The sequence below is a fragment of the Mesoplodon mirus genome (genome assembly GCF_964341445.2).
Source record: "Mesoplodon mirus genome assembly, chromosome: 12".
Classification (NCBI taxonomy): domain Eukaryota; kingdom Metazoa; phylum Chordata; class Mammalia; order Artiodactyla; family Ziphiidae; genus Mesoplodon; species Mesoplodon mirus.
The window spans coordinates 42,529,470-42,550,456 of NC_138988.1; the positions used below are offsets into that span (position 1 = coordinate 42,529,470).

Consider the following 20,987-nt stretch of genomic DNA (forward strand, 5'->3'; position numbering starts at 1 on the left):
TAATCAGCCAAACGAGAGATGCGTGTCAATGCCCAGCCCTCAGTGGCTGGGTTCTTGCCCACAGGTGAGGATGATACTTTCATTTTGCATCATCCCACTTCTCAGACCCGGGGGAAGGAACAAAGGGGTCAAGGAGGTCATCCTCCTGGACCAACTGAGGGGACGGCAGCAGGTTGGCAGCCCTAAATCATCTTGTTCACTCCATTTTTCTTCCTTCCTTCAGAAACTTATGAGATTGCTCTGCCACGTGGAAGCAACATTACAATCCTCATAAAGCCTGGGGCCCCAACTCGGCCAGCGAACCTATGTCACATCATTTCTAAAGGATTGGTAACCCCATTGTCCATCAAAGCCGGAGAGACAGTAGTCTTTTCCTTTACCTGCCAGGATCCAGAGAATCACTTTTTTATCGAGATCCAGAAGAATATTGGTAAGTATGCACTCATGGACGGTTTGGCCTCCCTGCCTCTCTTTTACATGCTAAGCCAGCCTCTGCTGCTAGAGAGGTGAGATCTGTTCTGAAACTCCGCACTCTCTTTAGCTTTTATGTGGCCATTCACAGTTCTAAGTGCTTTACATGGTTTCAGTTTTTTAATCCTCAGAGCAGCCCTAGGAGAAGTTCTCAAAGAAAGTAACTTGCCTAAGATGGCACAGCTGGTGTGTAGCAGCAAGATGGGAACCCAAGTATTCTGGATCCAGAGTCTTTGCCTGTAACCACTATGCCACACTGTTTTGTAACAGAGCTACGGATTCTCAGGTGATGCTCTGTCTGATGTGCTAAAAACATCTGGCTGAGCAGGAGCAAAAGTCAAGGGAGTTGGAGGACAGAAGGATTGGAAGGTTGAGGAGATAAGAGTGGGGAAATGGGTCCACAAGGCACAATGGGGAAAAACAGCAGCTTTGCAGGCTGAGGGAGCTGGGTTTGACTTCAAGTGCCAGGGCTACTGATCATGTGGCCTGATTGCATGGCTTCATATGAGTTACTTAACTGCTCTGTGATTTAGTTTTCTAGTCTATAATATAAGAATCATTGCACCAACCGATAGGGGTGTTTTGAGGAAGAAATAAAATTATGGAATGAGAGTGCATGACACACCAGAATTCAACAAACTACAGATATCTGGTATTATTAATCATAATTTGAGATAGGAGACTGACATAAGAAATAATAATCAGGCAGAAAGAATTAAAGGTATACTTTCCCAATCATTTTAGGGTGGCATGCCAACTAGGAACTAACAGATATATCAATAACAGTGAGAACACTATTTTGATCTAATCAAAGCCATACTCAGAAAACTTCACCTTTAACTGAAAATAAATGAATTGGCAATAGACCATGGGAGAAGAAAAAGGATAAAATAAACCTTAAGAAGAAGGAATTCATAAAAATAAAAGGAGAAATTAAAGTACTTAAAAACCAGTTTTAGAAATTAAAGTACTTAAAAACCAGTTTTAAAGTACTTAAAAACCAGTACTAAAACTGTTTTTTAAGTACTTTAATTTCCCTGGTGGCGCAGTGGTTGAGAGTCTGCCTGCCGATGCAGGGGACACGGGTTTGTGCCCTGGTGTGGGAAGATCCCACATGCTGCGGAGTGGCTGGGCCCGTGAGCCATGGCCACTGAGCCTGCGCGTCCAGAGCCTGTGCTCCGCAACGGGAGAGGCCACAGCAGTGAGAGGCCCGCATATACAGCAAAAACAAAAAACAACAACAACAACAAAAAAAACCAGTTTTAAAAACTGTGTTTGATAACTAAAACCAAGACCTGGTTCTGTGTAAAGACCAATTAAAAAGACAGACTCTGACTAGTCTCCTGGAAAAAAGAAAGAGAAATTACAGATATACAGCATTGAATGTATAAATGTGGGTTTAATGACATGTATACAAAGCAGATTGCTAAAATTGTAAGAGACTATGATAATAAATGTGAAAATCTGAATGACAGGATGATTTCCAGGGAAAATTTAATGAGCCAGACTGACTCAAAGAAAGGGAGGAAACCTGAATAAGAAAATTATCAAGGAGGAGATTGGAAAAAATGTCCAATGTGAAGAACAGGGTTTGGGTTAGTTAGAGGTGCTTTCATAGAGGAGTCCTATAAAACTCCAAATAGCAGATAATTTCTATGATATTTAAACCATTCTAGAGGAAGGTTGACAAAACTTTTCTGTAAAAGACCAGAGAGTGAATATCTTAGGCATTATATGCCAGATGGTCTCTGTCACAACTCCTCAGCTCTGCCGTTACAGCACAAAATCAACCGTAGACAATAGATAAACAAATGGGCAATGAATATCCCACATTTATTTACAAGAACAGGTGTTTGGCTGGATTTGGCCGTTTGCCAAACCCTAGTCTAGAGCATTGAAAGAGGTAAAGGTTCACAGTTCATTTTATAAGGCTCTTACCACCCTGATGTCAAAATCTTCCACCACATAAAAAAGAAAACCATAGACCAATCTCTTATGAATATACATACATGCCAAAAAAATCCTAAGTAAAATATAAATACATCAAATCCAAAAAATTGCATTAAAAGACTAAAACAACAAGAGCAGGAGAGCTTATTGGAAGATGGAAGTTTAATGTACTGCTTTGTGTGATTAGGTGAAAGGGAAGAAACTGCATTTGATCATCTTAATAGATGGTCTTAAATGTTTTTAATAAAACACTCTTAGTAAACCAGAAATAGAGGGATGTTTTCTTAATCCAATAAATTGTATCTGTCAAAAACTGATAACAGGGACTTCCCTGGTGGCACAGTGGTTAAGAATCCGCCTGCCAATGCAGGGACACGGGTTCGAGCCCTGGTCTGGGAAGGTCCCATACGCCACAGAGCAACTAAGCCCGTGCGCCACAACTACTGAGCCTGCGCTCTAGAGCCCGTGAGCCACAACTACTGAGCCCACGTGCCACAACTACTGAAGCCCGTGCACCTAGAGCCCATGCTCCGCAACAAGAGAAGCCACTGCAGTGAGAAGCCTGCATACCGCGAGGAAGAGTAGCCCCTGCTCGCCACAACCAGAGAAAGCCCGCACACAGCAACGAAGACCCAGTGCAGCCAAAAATAAATAAACAAAATAAATTAAAAAAAAAAAAAAAGACTTCATGCTTCCACTGCAGGGGGCATGGGTTCAATCCCTGGTGGGGAAAGTTCTGCATGCCTTGCAGTACGGCCAGGAAAAAAAAAAAACTGATAGCAAATAATATTTAACAGCCAGCCATAGTAGAAGCGTTACCAATAAATCAAGGAACAACATAAGGATTCTCACTATGAATGCTTTTGGTCACCATTATTCAAAAGTTCTAGTTAAGTATTTAATCTTAATAACTACATAGAATGTATATGAAGCAAAATACACAATTTTACTGAAAGATCAAAGAGAAGATGTAAATAAATGGAGAGATATACCATGTTACTTGATGAAAATCTCAGTATTTTTAAGTGTCATTTCTCCCCCAAATTAATGTATGAGTTTAAGTCAATTACAATTAAAATCTCAATGAAGCTTTTACAGAGCTGAGAAGACTATTGATATACTTAAGAACTCAAAGGAATAGTGTGTTGCTATTAAAAGAATGAAGTAAATCTATATATTTGACATGGAAAGATGCCCCAGGTCATTTTGTTCCATTGAAAACAATGCAGCTTTTAGTAGGAGAATAGTTTGTATAGTTTAATCCCACTTGATTGAATACACATAATCATATGGGGCCCAAAGTTTGGGGGGTTAAACACCAAAATGCTAGCCTTATATTATTTCTGTAGTGAGTAGGGGAGGGGAACAGGTGACATTCATTGTCTTTTTTCTGTTCTTCTCTAGTGTCATTTTTTTACAAGCATGCATTACTTTTACAATCAATTAAGCCAAGAAAGTGACTGCCATCTTGAAAAAGGAGAAGGGTAATGGGACTTCCCTGGTGGTCCAGTGGTTAAGACTCGACCCTCCCAATGCAGGGTGCCCGGGTTTGATCCCCGGTCAGGGAACTAGATCCCACATGCCACAACTTAGAGTTTGCATGCCGCAGCTAAAAGATCCCACATGCCGCAACAAAGATCCCACGTGCTGCAACTGAGACCCGGCGCAGCCAAATAAATAAATAAATATTATTTTTAAAAAAAAAAAGGAAAAGGGTACCATAATCTTATCTCGCGAGACCAGTCTCACACACAGACCACACACAGTTTACCATATAATAAAAACCCATGCTCACAATTTTTGAAAATGTTATGAAAATAAAAATTTTAGATTATAAATCTAGACACTGGAATCAAGTTCAGTGTTCTGCTTGCCTCTTGTTTTTAAAAACCTTTCCTGAATAAACATTCTGAAAGTTTCAAAGTTTAGCCCCTCTGCAGTCATCCCTTCTTTTTTTTTAATTATTATTTTTTAAAATTTTATTTTATATTAGAGTATAACTGATTTACAATGTCATCCCTTCTTGAATGGCCCCATTAAAGCTAATGAAAGTAGAAGTCTGTGCTGGGGAAAATGAGGTGTGAATCGCTTCAGAAATTACACTTCTCCGTCCTCTGGATAGGAATCATTTTAGTTATTTAACATTTTTGTACTGGATGGGGAGCAGAAAACTTGGAGGCATGCCCATCATTTTGACTACTCTTACTTGTGTATCCATTCTGAAAACAAAGCTCTTAGCAACAAATTAAAAAGTGCTCGCACAACCTGACACCGCCAGGGTCTCATGGCTGGTGGCAGAGCCATGGCTGAGAGACGGGGCTTTTTGACTCCCGGTACTTGGTACGGAATTAAATCAGAGTCGCTTGGGTAGCCCAGGCATGTGTATTTTTTAAACGTCCTCCAAGTGAGTCTAGTGTGGAACCAGGGCTGTGAACCACTGCCTTAGTAGGGTTAAGTGATCCCACAAGAACACAGAACCCAGTAGGGCACAGGGGAAGTGTAGTTGAAAAGTTATGAAAGAGATGGCTTGATAGAAACAATGAAGTTTCCATGAGCTCCAAAAAATAGGCACTATCCTTACCTACACACAAAATCTAATTTTAGCTGCATTTGTCACCTTGTTATCTAACCTTGTTTTCTTGGTTAAGCAACGCAGCGCATTGGCAAGAACGGAAGTCAGCCAAACACAGCCTGGGCTTTTGTCCTAGGAGCGTGTGCACTGCGAGTACCACACGGCTCACCCAGACTCCAGGGCTGCTTTGCAAAAATTAGAGGTTTGACGTGATGACCTCAGAGGTCCTAGACAGCTCTGAAATTCTCCCATAATTCCATTTCGAGTTGGCAGTAGTTTCAAATACTCCACTGGAGCAGCAATAAGGACTTGCAGATTATTATTACAGTGGCCAAAGTCCATTGCACCTTTCGGATTCCCTGCTGGAGACAACAAAAGCCTCACTCTTAGGCTGCCTGCTTTCCCTTAGTGCCTCCCTGATAGAAACGTTTCTCCCTTTGTTTTAAAAAGGCTTAGGAAACAAAAGTACCTCAAAGGATGTCATTAAGTGTTAGCCTTTCGGAAAAAAAAATTCAACTGCAGTGGTAATAAAACACCAGCATTAAAGCCAGGAGGCAAGAAGATGACCTTGCCTCCAGGTTCCAGCCATTAAGGGGCTGTACATTCAGAGCATACTCAGTCTGTTGATGAGTGTGTTGATGGGAAAACCAGTCTTAAAAGGTAGAGCTTGGCGCAGCACCCTAAAAATTGAGAAATCATGACTCTTTCGGTATAGAGGAAGTAGGATATGTATCCCAAAGCACAGGCTCCACTGCAAGGGGCCTCCCTCTGGCTTCCAGTAGGGCCTGGGCAGAGATCCACCAACTGGACTAGCTTAATCTGGAAAACAGTGCGGGTCCCCCCTCCCCGACCTGCACTATCCCAAAAGTAGAGTGTTCCTATGACATTTTTCACAAGCCAAAATGGCGTTAAGTCAAAGAAGCAATTACCTTAGGACACATCTTGCTAACGGCTGTGCAAAGTAATTTGAAATAAAGCACAAATGCTCACGGACAGAGTTCAGAGCTGTAGCAGCGTGATGCTGAGATGCTGTGTCGTTCCTGGGGAAGGAGCTTGGCGGTGCCACTCTCGGGGTGCCCACTGCCTCTGTAATGGCTCCCTGCAAAACAAACACTGCACGCCCTTTTCGCTTTCCACCTTTTTTCATAAAAGCAAAAATTCTCTTTGGATTTATTTTGGTTAGCGGAAACAAGTACCAATGCAAGTCTTTCGTAAAAGCAAAGTGGAATAAAGCAAACGTTCAAAAAGCAGGGGAAACTTGTAGTTAGGAGGTGACTTGGGTCTGGTTCCCTAGAAGCAGAGCCTGACATGGGGATTCTTGTCTTTAAGTCATGAATCAAGAGAGTGCCCTCGGAACAAACCTGTGAAGAAGTGAGGAAAGCAGGGTAGAATGAGGACAGCGAAGCAAAGATGTGGTTTTAGCTGCAGGCTGATCTGGAGCTTGAGTGACAATTGCCAGGCTGTGTCATGGAGTCAGGGATGTCAGGCTTTTCACTCCTGCGTTGGCAGTGATTGGCTGTGGGTTGACACTCCCTGCTGGGATGGGAGTCAGGGGCCGGAAAACCTCAGGCTTTTCTGCCCCAAGGCAGCTCCCTCCAGCCAAGGCTCTTCCCCAGAGAGGGAGGCATCTAGTGAGCCATTGGCAGCCAACTTTCATGTAGCCAGGAGATGGGTGGGCCCCCCAGAAAACCCCCCCTCCAAAGAGTTCACTACAGGGGCTGAGGAGGGGCAGTGAGTGGCCCAGTAGCGTTTGTGACCAGATTGTTTTGTGACTGTGTTTCAGACTGCATGTCAGGTCCATGTCCTTTTGGAGAGGTTCATCTTCAGCCCTCAGTGTCGGTGTTGCCCGCCCTCAACAGAACCTTCATCTGGGATGTCAAAGCTAACAAGAACATCGGTCTAGAACTGCAGTTCTCCCTCCCTCGCCTGAGGCAGATCGGGCCGGGGGAGAGCTGCCCGGACGGAGTCACTCATAGCATCAGCAGCCGCGTTGACACCACGATGGTCAGGATTGGAACCTTCTGCAGCAACGGCACTGTGTCCCGGATCAAAATGCAAGAGGGAGTGAAAATGGCCTTGGCACTCCCGTGGTTCCACAACAGAAACTTCTCCGGCTTCAGCATCACAAACCGGTCGTCTATAAAACGTGAGCTCGCCATGCCCTCCCCTCTGTTTGCTGAGGTTGAAACCTACAAAATCACCCTTGCTCTCCATCAGAAATGGTCAGATGTCAGCAATTGTGTGATTCCATCTGAATACCTTAAAGGAAGTCCCACTCTTCTGTAAGCATGTGGGCCAGTCCTGGTGTGAACCCACCCTCCTCTGTTAAACAAACCAGGTGGTGACTCTTTCTTTTGTCCTTTGTATGTGAGGCTTGTTTTCAAGAAGTGAAATGGGACTGGCTCTACAGACCTTAATGACTCTGTTTCTCATGTCTTTTTCCTGTCTTCTGTCTCTTTCACCGTTTCTAGAATTGTATAGGTATGCCAGATACAATTGTATCTGTATGCCAGAGCTGGCCCACAGCAGCTCATGAGTGCCACTTGTTAAGTGTTCTGGAATTTTGTGAGCTGGTATTAAACAGAGCCATTACTAAAAATAAAATTATATAAACTTACAATTAAATAAATTAGTTTAGGAACAAAAGTAATAAGTACTCAAAACTCATCACTTCCTAGTTAATATACCGCATTTTACTATTTATGCTTTGAAGTTAGGTATGCCCATTGGATCTGTATGGTGAAAATTCTATGTGATGGTGAGAGGGCTGTCCATCTCCTTCCAGCTCCACGTTCATCCATCTCCTGTTGGTAGCCTGAAATCAGCTATAGTGGGAGTCTTTACACCAAGGAAGTGGGCAGACAGTACAAATTAAGGCTTTATTTTTTTTTCCCCTGCTGGGTTGATTATTAAACATATACTCACACACCACTGATGTATCCTCATTCTCACTGTCTACCTTGAATTGAGTATAAACATGCCATATCCAGACCCAGGGCTCAGGACCTAAGACCCACCTTCACCTCTTCTCTAACCCCTGTCCCCCCACCCATGGATGACCAGGGCAGGGTCTAATCACCTCCTATTCTCTCATTTGGGTTCCACCCCCAACAGGCCTGTGCATCATCGAATCTGTGTTTGAAGGTGAAGGCACAGCCACCCTGATGTCTGCCAACTACCCAGACGGCTTCCCTGAGGACGAGCTCATGACGTGGCAGTTCATCATCCCTGCGCACCTGCGGGCGAGCGTCTCCTTCCTCCACTTCAGTGTCTCCAACTGCGTGAAGAAGGAGGAGCGGGTTGAGTACTGCCTCCCAGGCTCCACCACCAACCCCGAGGTGTTCAAGCTGCAGGACAAGCAGCCTGGGAACATGGCCGGGAGCTTCAACCTCTCTCTGCAGGGCTGTGACCAAGATACCCAAAATCCAGGCATCCTCCGGCTGCAGTTTCAAGTATTGGTCCAACATCCACAAAATGGAAGCAGTAAGTAAGCCCCACTTTCCTTCCCCTCCCCCTCCTCCAGTGCCTTCTTTCCTTCCTGGGTAGTCTGCTTGGGCTGAGGTTCCCTTCCTACTTCTTGTCTGAGGCTCTGGCACACTTGGACTCTGGACCCTGTAAGACTTTCAGGAAGTGCGTTGCTAGGCAGTGAGACCAGGTCACTGGTGAATGCCGGGCATACTGTTCCACTTCAGCACAGTAAGAAGCTAAGATGATCTTGCATTCAGAGTGATAAGTTGTTTTTAATGAAGACATTGGAAGGTTACCTTCTAGAGCTCATGTCTTCACTGACCCTACAGTGTGAATCAGGATGTCACCAGCACCATGAGCCGTGATGATAACACTTTTATTGTCTGAGTGCCAAGCCCTGCCCTAAGCACACCACTCACATGGTCTCAGCTAATCCTTATTACAGCCTTGCAGGGGAGACAGGAATTACCTTCATTTATTGATGAGAAACCAGAAGTTTCAGAAAGGTTATGGAACTAGCCCAGTATCACACAGCTTGCCAGGAGCAGAGCAATCTCAGAACCCAGAGCCTGTGCTTCTGGACCACGCAGAACCCCAGGTTCTGTGGGAATGAGGTTGTGTATCATTCCACACACATTTACTGAGTTGCTGTGAACTTAGAGAAGGGTCATCAGGGCCAGGACTACAGCAAGGCTATATGCCCAGGGCACAACACTGAAGGAGGCACCCGCTCTGAGGAGCTCCCTCTCACAGAGGCTCTCACCCTCAGGGTTGTGTCAGTTCAAGGTCAGCCCGCAAGAGTGAGCACCTCCTTAAAATTTACTCCCTGGGTGCCCTTGCCTCACGGAGAGGAGTGGCATGGATCCTGAGAAAAAGGTACAGGATGAGTTCAGAGTGGCTATTCCTGGGGCTCATCTATGAGCTGGAGTCTGTGAGTCGTGATAGGTGGTCTTGAACCAGGACATCTGTGATGTGTGCTGAGGATGGGTTCTGCCCACTGGGTTGATTCTCATCCTTGTTTTTAATATTATTTACTTCCGGGAAGTAGACAGAACCAGGCAGAGAAATTGAGAATGTGAAATGGCATGGCTGATAAACACCTGAAAAGTGACCATGTGGGATCCACTTCCAGGGTTGCACCTCTGACACCATCTTGGGAGTGCCCGCTCGGTACCCACTTGGAGCCCGGCTCCTCAGGAAGCCTTGGTTCCTTCATATCTTGACCCAAGATTCCTTCTAATTCACAACAACCGTGTACAAGGCATAACTTTATATATACATGTGTGTATGTGCATGTGTGTCCACTGACACATTTTGATGACTCTATGTCACAATTTTATCAGAATGTTGAAAACAGCCATGAAAAGATTCAGAAATGGAGTGGGTTTGAGTTTTAGAAGACACAGGGATTTGTTTATCATCTCAGTCACGGTGAAGTGCTGCTAATTAATTCTGTTTCCTGTAACATCAGCTGGGTTGATTTCTAAATATAATCAAGTTGTTAAACATGCTATTACCAGCATCAAGAAGGATATGGCTTCAGTTTTGAGGTAAATAGTGGTTAACTGCACTTTAGATGTGTTTAGCACTGTCAAGGCTTTACATCAAGCATGGTTTGCATTTTTCTAGGCAAGTGAGTGAACTTGGCCAGCAGAAGTATCTTTACTTAGGCGATGCTGGTGTCCCTGAGAGCTCTGATTTCTGAACATCTCCATCTTGATCCTCTGAATCCCAACGTGGACCCTAAGTTTCAAGAGACTGCCCAAGGCAGCCAGCCCTGTGCACTTACACGTTTTTCTGGTTCTGTAAATATGTGTGGACAACTTGTTTTGCAGGCAGCATGGCCCAGTGGTTAAAGGCACTTACTCTGGAATTGGCCTGCGTGGATTTGAAATCCTGATTCCCCTACTTACTGTGTGAGCCTGGGCAAGTCACTTAACTCCTGTGTGACTCAGTTTATCTTCAAACAGAGATAATAGGACTGTCCTCGTAGGGGTGTTGTGAGGAGCAATGAGGTGGCAGTGCCTGGCAGGTAGTAAGCACTCTTTAAATGTTATCTTGCAAGGCTCTAGGTCAAGGAAGGGATACAAAGTTGAAAAAGACACAGCACTGGTCCTTAGACGTTAGCCTGTAATCCAGAAGACAGATGAGGCTTATAGGATGCAGGAGGTCACTTCCCAGAAGGAGTTCCTTCTTTTTATTTCCTTTTCATATCTTGTTGATTTTATTTTAATAATTGAAATCTGTGTACCCTATTGGTGTAACATTTGGTCTCTATGTGGGTGGCCATTTCTCCACTGGCTCCTCTGGGGATGCAGCGGATAGTTGTAGGTGCCCAGGACTCTCTATACACTGTGCATCACTGGGATGGACGGAGTTCTCCAGGGTGGGGTCTCTTGGTTCTGCGTCAGCCGATTCTGTCTGTTATTTTCATTCACTCTCTTCATCAGCTGGTGGTAACAAATGCTGTTGGTCTGGTTTCTCTCTTGTACTTTCTTGCACAGATGATGGATGTTTCAGAGGAAACTTTGGCGGGCATCTCTACCCACTTGGCTCTCTTTCACACCTTGGCACTGTCTCTGCACTTGTATTGGCGGGGGTCATCCCCTCCGTCCTTTCCTGAGTGCTTGTGGTCAGCTGTTCCCTGTTTGTGGTTGGTTGTTCTGTGCTTGTAGTTGGTTGTTCCCCAACTGCGGTTGGTTGTTCTGTGCTAGGGGTGGTTGTTCCACGCTTGTGTTTGTTTTGTACTTATGGTTGGTTGGTTCATATCTGTGTTAAACTCCTATGGTTTGCCAGTAACTTCAGCCATGCTGAAGCCTCTCAGTGGTCTGCGCCAGGGTTCCTGATCTCCCTACGTATACCTTCTCCTAGGCAGTGAGAGCCACAGTCTTCAGCTTTGTTTGGTCATCAAGTCACTGCTCCAGCCAGTGGTAGCCCTGGGATGGCTTAGTCATCACAAAACACCCCTCCTAACACCCTGGGGGGTGGTGAGAGGAGGGAGGGGGATGCACAAGGAAATTTCTGTGGGTGATGAATATATTCACTATCTTGATTATGTTGATATATATACAGGTGTGTATATAGGTTCAAAACTAGGCAAATTTACACCTTAGATATGTACAGATTATTGTAATTCAATTATTGCTCAGTAGAGCTGCTTAAAAATTATGTTCTCTGTAAGAAAACAAACAATTTTGGAAAGAAAAGAACAATTTTTGGTGAGGGAGAGTAGTTTATCACTGACATTGTTTAGAAATCCTAGAGCATAGTGGCAATAAAAACAAGCCTGGATTTACTCAGGTTTATTATTGTTTTAAAATTCTCTGTTCCCCTTTATTCCCTTACAGGGAATGAAATATCCCCACTGCCCTGACCTGGATAGGCCACTGCATGACTCCAAGTCACTTAGCAAGAAGGTGTCCTAATCTATGTGGGATTTGTGGCCTCCAAACACTGTTATGGAGGGTGGGGTTGGTGATTTTCTGTACGGTGAGTTTTTGTCCCTTCTGAGGGTCTTTAGTTGTTTATAGCATAAGGTAGGTTACAACACACACCACTAAGAGGTAGATGGCTGGGAGCAATTCATTTGTGTGCCTTTTTTTTTTTTTTTTTTTTTTTTTTTGCGGTACGCGGGCCTCTCACTGTTGTGGCCTCTCCCTTTGCAGAGCACGGGCTCTGGACGCGCAGGCTCAGCGGCCATGGCTCACGGGCCCAGCTGCTCTGCGGCGTGTGGGATCCTCCCGGCCCGGGGCACGAACCCATGTCCCTTGCATCGGCAGGTGGACTATCAACCACTGCGCCACCAGGGAAGCCCCTGTGTGCCTTTTTGGTGGGTGCCCTGCCACCCCATACACATCATGCCTCTCCTCCGGGCCCCCTCTCCCCAGCCCAAGCAGTAGTGCTGAGCCCTTTTTCCGCCTTGCACAGGAGACAAAGTGTTAAGGGGGAATTTGTCTCAGGTGCTCACTGCTCACCCAGTCCTTATTCCCAATGTCTGGCTGACTTTGGACATTGAAGGACCCAGTCTGGTCCTCCACCTCGAAGGACCCCACCTCCATTCCTTGTCACACACCTGCCTCTTCCTTTCTTTCCTCCCCCATCAGCAGAGAACTTGCAGAGACACACACTCATCCCCTGGATGAAGGAGCCTTTCACAAACTGTCAATTTTGTTTTAACCCTCCCTGTTAAAGATTCAGTCTCTGTGGTTGGCTAGCTGGGCCATTGGAGACCAGAGGATAGTTCTGGAGTCTCTGGCTTTGCTCTGCAGTTACTGTCTCTACCAGTCATTACTTGGAGTGGTGGATTTCTCTTGGGTCTCTTGGTCCTGCTCTGGCTGATTTTGATTCATTTTCTTATTCAGACTGTGGCAAGAGACTAATATTGTTGGAGTCTTACTCTCGGGTTTTCTCAAACCCCCTTGAAAGGGTCTTTTTACCTTCATGGATTTCTTTTGCACCTGGAAAGGCAACAGGGTGAGCCCAGAGTGGCTTTGGTTTGGGGGAGGAGGATGGTGACTGAGTGGGAACGGAGGCTTCATGAGAAGAGGTGTGCATTGAGAAGGGGATTTGTACCCAGCAAGGACAAGTTCAGAGTCTCAGCCGGGGGAGTCTTTAGAGAAAAGCGAAGCATGAAGAAGGCGTTCTGACATTGCCACTGTCTCTGAACTTGGGTTGACAGGGGCTCTTCTTTCATTCCTTTCTTTAGTGCTGGAAGTGAGTCATTGTACATGTGTGTGCAGGTCCCCTTGGTCATAGCAGAGCCTCCCATTGCCTACCTAGGGAGACTGCCCATCTTCTATGTCAATGATCCCTGGACAGTGAGGCTCCACACCCTTCAGTTTTGCTAGGTCAGCAAGCACTATCCCCAGCCAGTGGTGTCTAAGGGTAGGCTTAGACTAAAGAAGGTGCCACTCTTGACACTTCCAGGGTGGGGCATGCTGGGAGGCCTCGAGATTGTGACTGGAGAAAGGGACTGTTTCCTCAACACCCTCTAAAGACGTGTCCCAAACCGACCTGCCACCCCTCCTCGTCACCCCATGTTCAATCCCTGTGGTGCACGTGGCAGGGAAAAGGGGATTCCTCCAAACAATTTCCCATGGCGCCCCCCATTCAGTGGTTCATTCTGTTGTCTCCCCATCACTACCATGTCTCGTTTATCCATCTGAATGTCTGTGTCCCACTAAACTCCCAATCAGGCATCTTGTCTTATTCCTCTATTTTCCTACACTCAGCAGTTTCCAGCACATTCCAGGCCCTCCATAAACACTGTCACACTAATCTCAGGAGGCAGCCTCTTGTCCAGAGTGGCTTGAGAGCCAGATGCACTATCCAAAGGCACAACCCCTCAGAAGGGGCAAGGTAGATGGGACACAGTGGGGGCACCAGGAGCCTAGCTGCTGGGGGAAGCAGACAAGGACAAGAGCATCAAAAACAGAGTGGAGGCAGAGCTGGGAGGATTTCTCAAGCCAAAGAGGGTGGCTGTCACAGCAACCATGCAAAGTCAGAGCCTCAGCAAGGGTGGAAGCAGCTGTCAGAGGCACCCTGACCCCTCATCATCCACAGTAGGACCTGACTACAGTGGGCCCAGGCTGAAAAAACCCAAATTCTGAATGTGGGCAGCAGGCAGATGTTACCTTGTACCTGATTGTCTCTCCTCCCACCCTACTCTCTACTCTCTCTCTACTTTGCTGACAATATCAACTTAGCTAAAACTAGACCCAGAGGACTCCTGCAGAGAATATATTTCCATGGCTTGAACACAAGTGTCCTGTGTCTTAAGATGAGTAATGTACAAGCTGCCCTGGCTGATCTGGCCAGCTGTGACCAGATGTGTGAGCATGGATGGCTTACGTTGCCCAAAACGTGCAGTTCAGCAATGTCAGAGAGCCTGATTTACATTTGTCTCCACCCAACACATCTTGTTTTTCAGTGCTCCATAATGCACTCTCATCTTTTTTTTTTTTTTTTGCGGTACACGGGCCTCTCACTGTTGTGGCCTCTCCCGTTGCGGAGCACAGGCTCCGGACGCGCAGGCTCAGCAGCCATGGCTCACGGGCCCAGCCGCTCTGCGGCATGTGGGATCTTCCCGGACCAGGGCACGAACCCATGTCCCCTGCATCGGCAGGCAGACTCTCAACCACTGCGCCACCAGGGAAGCCCCTCTCATCTTTTTTGATGGTACAATACTACCATGCCATACCTGGCATTATTACCACTCCATTACCTGGAGATATAAAAAATAATTTTGGTCCTCTTGGAGTTTCATCTAATAGTCACCATAGAGAGAGAACTTCTCTGTTGTCCCACACAGCCTGTCTCTCATTTTCTGATATTATTTCTAAAAGGTTCAAATGGCCCTGCTGATAACAATCATATGAGTTAATAGTAGTCTACCTGTCTATGTTATTCCCTTTAGTGGGAGCAGACTGCTAGCCTGCTACCTTTTGCATTCTCTTCTAGCTTCTGGAAGATACGTTTACTTGCTCTGAAAATACCAGCAGACTGAGTGTATCTTCAAGCCCTGTAGGTTTCTGAGTTAACATGATTCAAATAAGGTAGATGGATGTGTTTCCAGAATGTTATACCAGATACTTCCAGTAACTGATCTGGGTAAATGCTGGTTGTGGAAACAGTTGCACTGCTTCTTTTTCGGCTTTTATAACCCCCCAGAAGCCACCTGGAGCCCTTAACAAAATGTTGGCATTGTTTTTGTTTTTTCTTGGGTAACTCCTGCTCTGTGAATCTTTATTTACTTATTTTTGGGTCTTCGTTGCTGCATGCAGGCTTTCTCTAGTTGCGGCAAGTGGGGGCTACTCTTCATTGCAGTGCACGGGCTTCTCACTGCAGTGGCTTTTCTTGTTGTGGAGCATGGGCCCTAGGGTGTGCGGGCTTCAGTAGTTGTGGTGCATGAGCTCAGTAGTTGTGGCTCGTGGGCTTAGTTGCTCCGCGGCATGTGGGATCTTCCCGGACCAGGGATCAAACCCATGTCCCCTGCATTGGCAGGTGGATTCTTAACCACTGCGCCACCAGGGAAGCCCCTCTGTGAGTCTTTAATTTGTCCTGGAAGAGTTGACACATATTGTGGCCTCTGACTTATCCCCATGGATAAGTAAGAAATCTCAGGAGTTCCCTGGTGGCCTAGTGGTTAGGATTTGGTGCTTTCACTCCCTTGGCCTGGGTTCAGTCCCTGGTCAGGGAAGTAAGATCCTGCAAGCCTCGAGGTGTGGCCAAAATTTTTTTTCTTTCAAGAGAGAGACAAAGGGAATCTTAGGATGATGGTACAAGGGGACCCAAGACCATACCTGGGCCCCTTTAGATGAGAGCAGTTGAGAAGGCTCTGGAGAGACTTTCCAGAAAGATAACTTGATGATATACCTAATGTTCTCATAGGTATTGAAAGGAGATTTATACAAGTGGGGGAGAGTTTGGGTGTCAAATTACTGATAAGTACATAGAAACTAAGGAAATGATTTAAATGGCAATAACTAATTCTAGGGAAATAAAATCTTGTGCAAGAAAGAGAAACGGTAGCACGGAAATAACATGACTGTGTAAACACTGTGTTACTATTGTTTACATAGTCATGATAATGCCAACACAGAATAATGATCTAACATAAAAATATGATGGTAGGGCTTCCCTGGTGGCGCAGTGGTTGAGAGTCCGCCTGCTGATGCAAGGGACACGGGTTCGTGCACTGGTCTGGGAAGATCCCACATGCCACAGAGCGGCTGGGCCTGTGAGCCATGGCTGCTGAGCCTGCGCGTCCAGAGCCTGTGCTCCGCAACGGGAGAGGCCACAACAGTGAGAGGCCCGCATACCGCAAAAAAAAAAAAAAAAAAAAATTGATGGTAAAGATTGGGAAGATGGGCGAACATCAAGTGTGTGGTTTGGATGTTTGCTGGGCATGTGTACTGTGGGTGTGTGTATGTTGTATACGAGGTGTGGGGTGTGGGAAGGGGGATGTGTGTGTGGGTGAAGGAGAGGAAATCCTCATCTTCTTTTGTGGGAAACCAACAAATAATACCTGAAACAGGGCTTCCCTGGTGGCGCAGTGGTTAAGAAATCGAGCCAATGCAGGAGACACGGGTTCGAGCCCTGATGCGTGAAGATCCCACGTGCTGCGGAGCAACTGAGCCCGTGCGCCACAACCACTGAGCCTGCACTCTAGAGCCCACGAGCCACAACTACTGAGCCGGCATGCCTAGAGCCCGAGCTCCGCAACAAGAGAAGCCACTACAATGGGAAGCCCGCGCACCGCAACAAAGAGTAGCCCCCGCTCACCGCAACTAGAGAAAGCCCATGCGCAGCAATGATGACACAACGCAGCCAAAAATTAATTAATTAATTTAAAAAAACCCTGAAACAGAAATATCTAGACGCAGCCATAGAAGCATGTTGTTGGGTGCTGTGGATGTAATTGTAAAGAGAACCTGCTAAAAGAGTTGAAAGTTGTTATTCTGGGGAGTGGTCACAGTGGGGAGGGAGTTTTGTTTTCATAACAAACCTTAGAAAACTATTTGATTCGTTAAACCAGTGGTTCTCAGCCAGGAGCAATTTTGCCCCCCAAGGGATATGTGACAATGTCTGAAGACATTTCTGGTTGTTATAATGGAGGGCCATGGGGGTGCTACTGGCATCTAGTGGCTGGAGGCCAGGGATGCTGCTAAACATCTTACAGTGCACAGGACAGCCGCACAACGAAGAATTACCCTGCCCCAAGTGTCAATAATGCCAAGCCAGAGAAACCCTGCTTTAAATTCTGTGCGTGCACTACTTTGATACCGTACAAATTAGGAAAGAGGGAGGGGGTAGGGAGCCTCCTGCAACCTGTGATTGGACCTCGATAAGGGTGAGTGGGGTTTCAGAAGCAAAAGGGCTTCTAACACAGCCAGGGTAGGGTTAGGGAGGGTTTCCCAGAGGTAACAATGAAGATAAATTTTAAAGGACAGTAAGATATGAGCTGAATGTGGGGCTAGGAGATTGAAAAGCTAACCATTTTCTAAATCAAATCATATTTAAGTTAACAACATTAGCATATATACTCTAGCTCTGGGTATGTCATCTCTCTGATTAAAGCACTATTAGAACTTACAGTAAAATTTACATAGACATAAGCAATAAGAACTAAAGAAAGGAGTCAGCAAATATGACAACCATAAGACATTTCCCTAATTTTGCTCCTAATTTGACACTGAGCTCCCTGGCAGCCAGTTCAAAAGGAACAATTCTATTAAGTATATGGTTCCTGTTACCAGGAAGGAGGAAGCCTAGCAGACTCTCTTGGGAAACAGAGCTTTCCCAACTGGCACTGGACTTATTTATTCACTGGAGCTGCAGGCAGAGAGGCTAAGAGACCTGATAGACACGTCAGCAACACCTGTGACTTGCAAAGGCAGCACCACCTTGCATAGGCATCTTCCTAACTTGATGGCTTCTGTAAAAGCAGAATGAATGAAATTAAAAAGCAACTCAGTAAAAAGTGATTTCCAGGGGTTCATAGTGTAGAGCCTTCTGGGGATGACATTATAAAGTGAAATGACTCTTATATAGTCTGGTAATCCATTCTAAATAGTTGAAAAAAATATTCCTATTCTCTCACCTAACAATCAGTTCTAGGATTTTATCCTGAGGAAATAGATAAAAACTAAACATGCACACGTGCTTATTAGAATCTTTTACTTCTAGTGGCGCAATGATAGAAGTGACCTAAAAAAACAATAATTGGGCAGTTTTTCCAAATTACATAAGAAATACATACATATTTTCTAACTAAAAATTCAAACATCACAGACAAAGCTAAAATCCCCCCTGACCATCTGTATTGTCCCTACTTCAGGCCCCCCTCCTAGGGTAACCACAATTATGGGTTTGTTATATTTCTCTCCAAATCTTTTTTCTCTTCATTTAAATATTAGGTACATACGTACATAAGTATGTACATGTAGAAATAGCTATTTCATTTTACACAGAGACTTTACAATCAAATGGTGTCATAGTCTAAATTTGGTTCTACAACTTGCTGTTTTACCTAATACTATATCTTGGAGGTTCTTATATCAATATATTTAGATCTCCCTCATTCTTTTTAACTGCTGCATAATATTCCACTGGTGAAAGTTTCATGGTCTGTTTAACTATTCCAGTATTACTCCAGTCACTGTCACAGCACTGATGTACACATGAGGGCATATATACCCATGTCACACTGCTGGGTTATAGGGGTGTAGGGTTTTTATTTTTGTTTTGCGGTATGCGGGCCTCTCACTGTTGTGGCCTCTCCCGTTGTGGAGCACAGGCTCCGGACGCGCAGGCTCAGCGGTCATGGCTCACGGGCCCAGCCGCTCCGTGGCACAGGGGATCCTCCCGGACCGGAGCACGAACCCGTGTAGCCTGCATCGGCAGGCAGACTCTCAACCACTGTGCCACCAGGGAAGCCCTGGGTTTTTATTTTTATACTATACATTTTCTTTTAATTTGCTTTTCTCTAATTATAAGTAGTATTACAAATGATATTAACAACACTTCATATTTTGGCTATTTGGACGTTTATATTTCCTTTACTGTGAACTTCTCCATCATTCTATGTAGAAAATATTTTCTCCCAGTGTGTCCCTTGTCCTTTAAACATTATTTATGGTACCTAAGTCAGAAAGATATTTTAATCTTTATTTATTTATTTTTTGCTTTTATAATTTGTGTTTATTCCACATTTATAAAGATATTCTCTTTGTTTTTATTTTGGTGACTGCTTTGAAGTACTAGTGTAATTTTTTTCTTTTACTAATGGGAGAGACCATTCTCCTGGCCCAGCCTATGGAGTACTTCATCTTTTTGTCACTTATTTGAAATGTAGCATTTATTAGAGATTAAATTATAATATCTATGGTTCCATCCTGTCTATGAATCTTGTATCCCGGCACTAATACCAGCTATTGTTAATTACTCTTCATAGAGGGAGAATATTTAAGTAGGTGATGCTAAATCTCAGATGACTAAGATTAATGAATATTTTAAAAGCTTAGTGAATATGAAAGCTATATGGTAAAATAAGTGTATCTGTATAAAATAATAAAGTAAAATCTGAGTATAAAATTTTATATACACCATACTGTTAAATAGGCGAAAATATGCATGCATACGTACAAGGACTAAAATGAGTTTGAAGAAATGAAAGCAGTTACATAAGGATGGTCAAAATGCAGTCCACTGACTTTCTTTTTAAATTTTGTTTCAAGCTATCGTAATGTTTTCTTAATAATAAAAAAATTTCCCAATGTTCCCCAGCCATGAGAGACTTTGTGCTCATTTCTGCCGTCTCACGGGGCTCATCCTGATCCATTCTTCATGCCTGTTTTCTATTTGTGGTTCCAGATAAAACCTACGTGGTTGACTTGAGTAACGAGCGAGCCATGTCGCTGACCATTGAGCAACGGCCCAGAAAACTGAGCCGCAAATTTGTCCCCGGCTGCTTCATGTGTCTGGACTCTCGGATCTGCAGCACCAACCTCACCCTGACAGCTGGCTCCAAACACAAGGTCTCCTTCCTTTGTGATGATCTGACACGCCTGTGGATCAACGCCGAGAAAACCATAAGTACGCCCCCACCCCTTCAGTGTGCTCCTCCCGGGCTGTGGGAGTTCTCCCCTCCCTGCCCTGTCTTAGTGGGGTCCACTGGGTGGTTTGTAAATAGTATGATCAGAAATGCCCCCAGCAGTGAGGGTGGGCAAGGGCAACCAAGAAGCACAGAGTAAGGTGGAGACACACCCCCTTTGAGACCAGCAGCCTCCGTGGGAACATGCATCTTTCAGAAGCAAGTGGCATCCCCCGTGTCCATGCTCACGTCTCCTCTGTCCAGCCTCCAGTCTCCCTCCTGTGAAATCCTCATAGCCTTCCCCAACCTCCCCCATGCACATGCCCCCTGCTTCCACGCTCACTGCTCACTTGTCTTCTGTTGTATGAGACCAAGTCTTGAGCTCAAAAACTTTGGCTTCTTCCATTTTTTATCCCTTTAGCTACTAGCCGTGCCTGACATGTGCTAGTCACATAGAAATGTTTAATCAGTGGAGAGCAGCAAAACCAATAGTCACCTCCTTGCTGGGCCACCATCGTCTCTGACGTGGATGCTCTTAGGGTCTCCACTGAGGCAGTAGCTGAAGCTGCGAGAGGCAAAGCAGCCAGCCCGAGGCCACCCCGTTAGGAAGCGGCAGAGCTGAAACGCCGGCTGAGATCTCCCCAACTCTGCTCCCAGCTCTAACCACTAGGCGAACTGCTTCCCCACAGGACTGGGCAGCAGGGCTGGGTGAAGGGAAAAACCTGTACCCTGCCCACGTGGCACTTAGCATCTAAGACACAGGTTGTCTTAGTTGAGAACTTGAGCAAACAAGAAGAGAAAATTTCAACCCTGAATACTCCCCAGAAGTTGTTCTGCCAGTTTAGTGGAGAGTAAGAATGCAAGAGCAGGAGGGAAGCTAGGAAAGGGGCGTCAAGGAGGCAGGAGCGCAGGACTTAGCAGGAGAGGAGAGAC

General features: G+C 45.3%; 1 protein-coding gene across 1 annotated transcript in view; it reads left to right on the top strand.

The window, feature by feature from the left end:
- The window catches only part of CDCP1 (CUB domain containing protein 1), a 58,124-nt gene that overhangs the window by 26,100 nt on the left and 11,037 nt on the right, over positions 1 to 20,987 (top strand). Inside the window, exons 2-5 of the mRNA XM_082638675.1 lie at positions 224 to 430; positions 6,777 to 7,139; positions 8,108 to 8,476; positions 19,835 to 20,056. Coding sequence (XP_082494801.1) covers positions 224 to 430; positions 6,777 to 7,139; positions 8,108 to 8,476; positions 19,835 to 20,056 — 1,161 coding nt within the window. The remainder of the gene's footprint in view (positions 1 to 223; positions 431 to 6,776; positions 7,140 to 8,107; positions 8,477 to 19,834; positions 20,057 to 20,987) is intronic.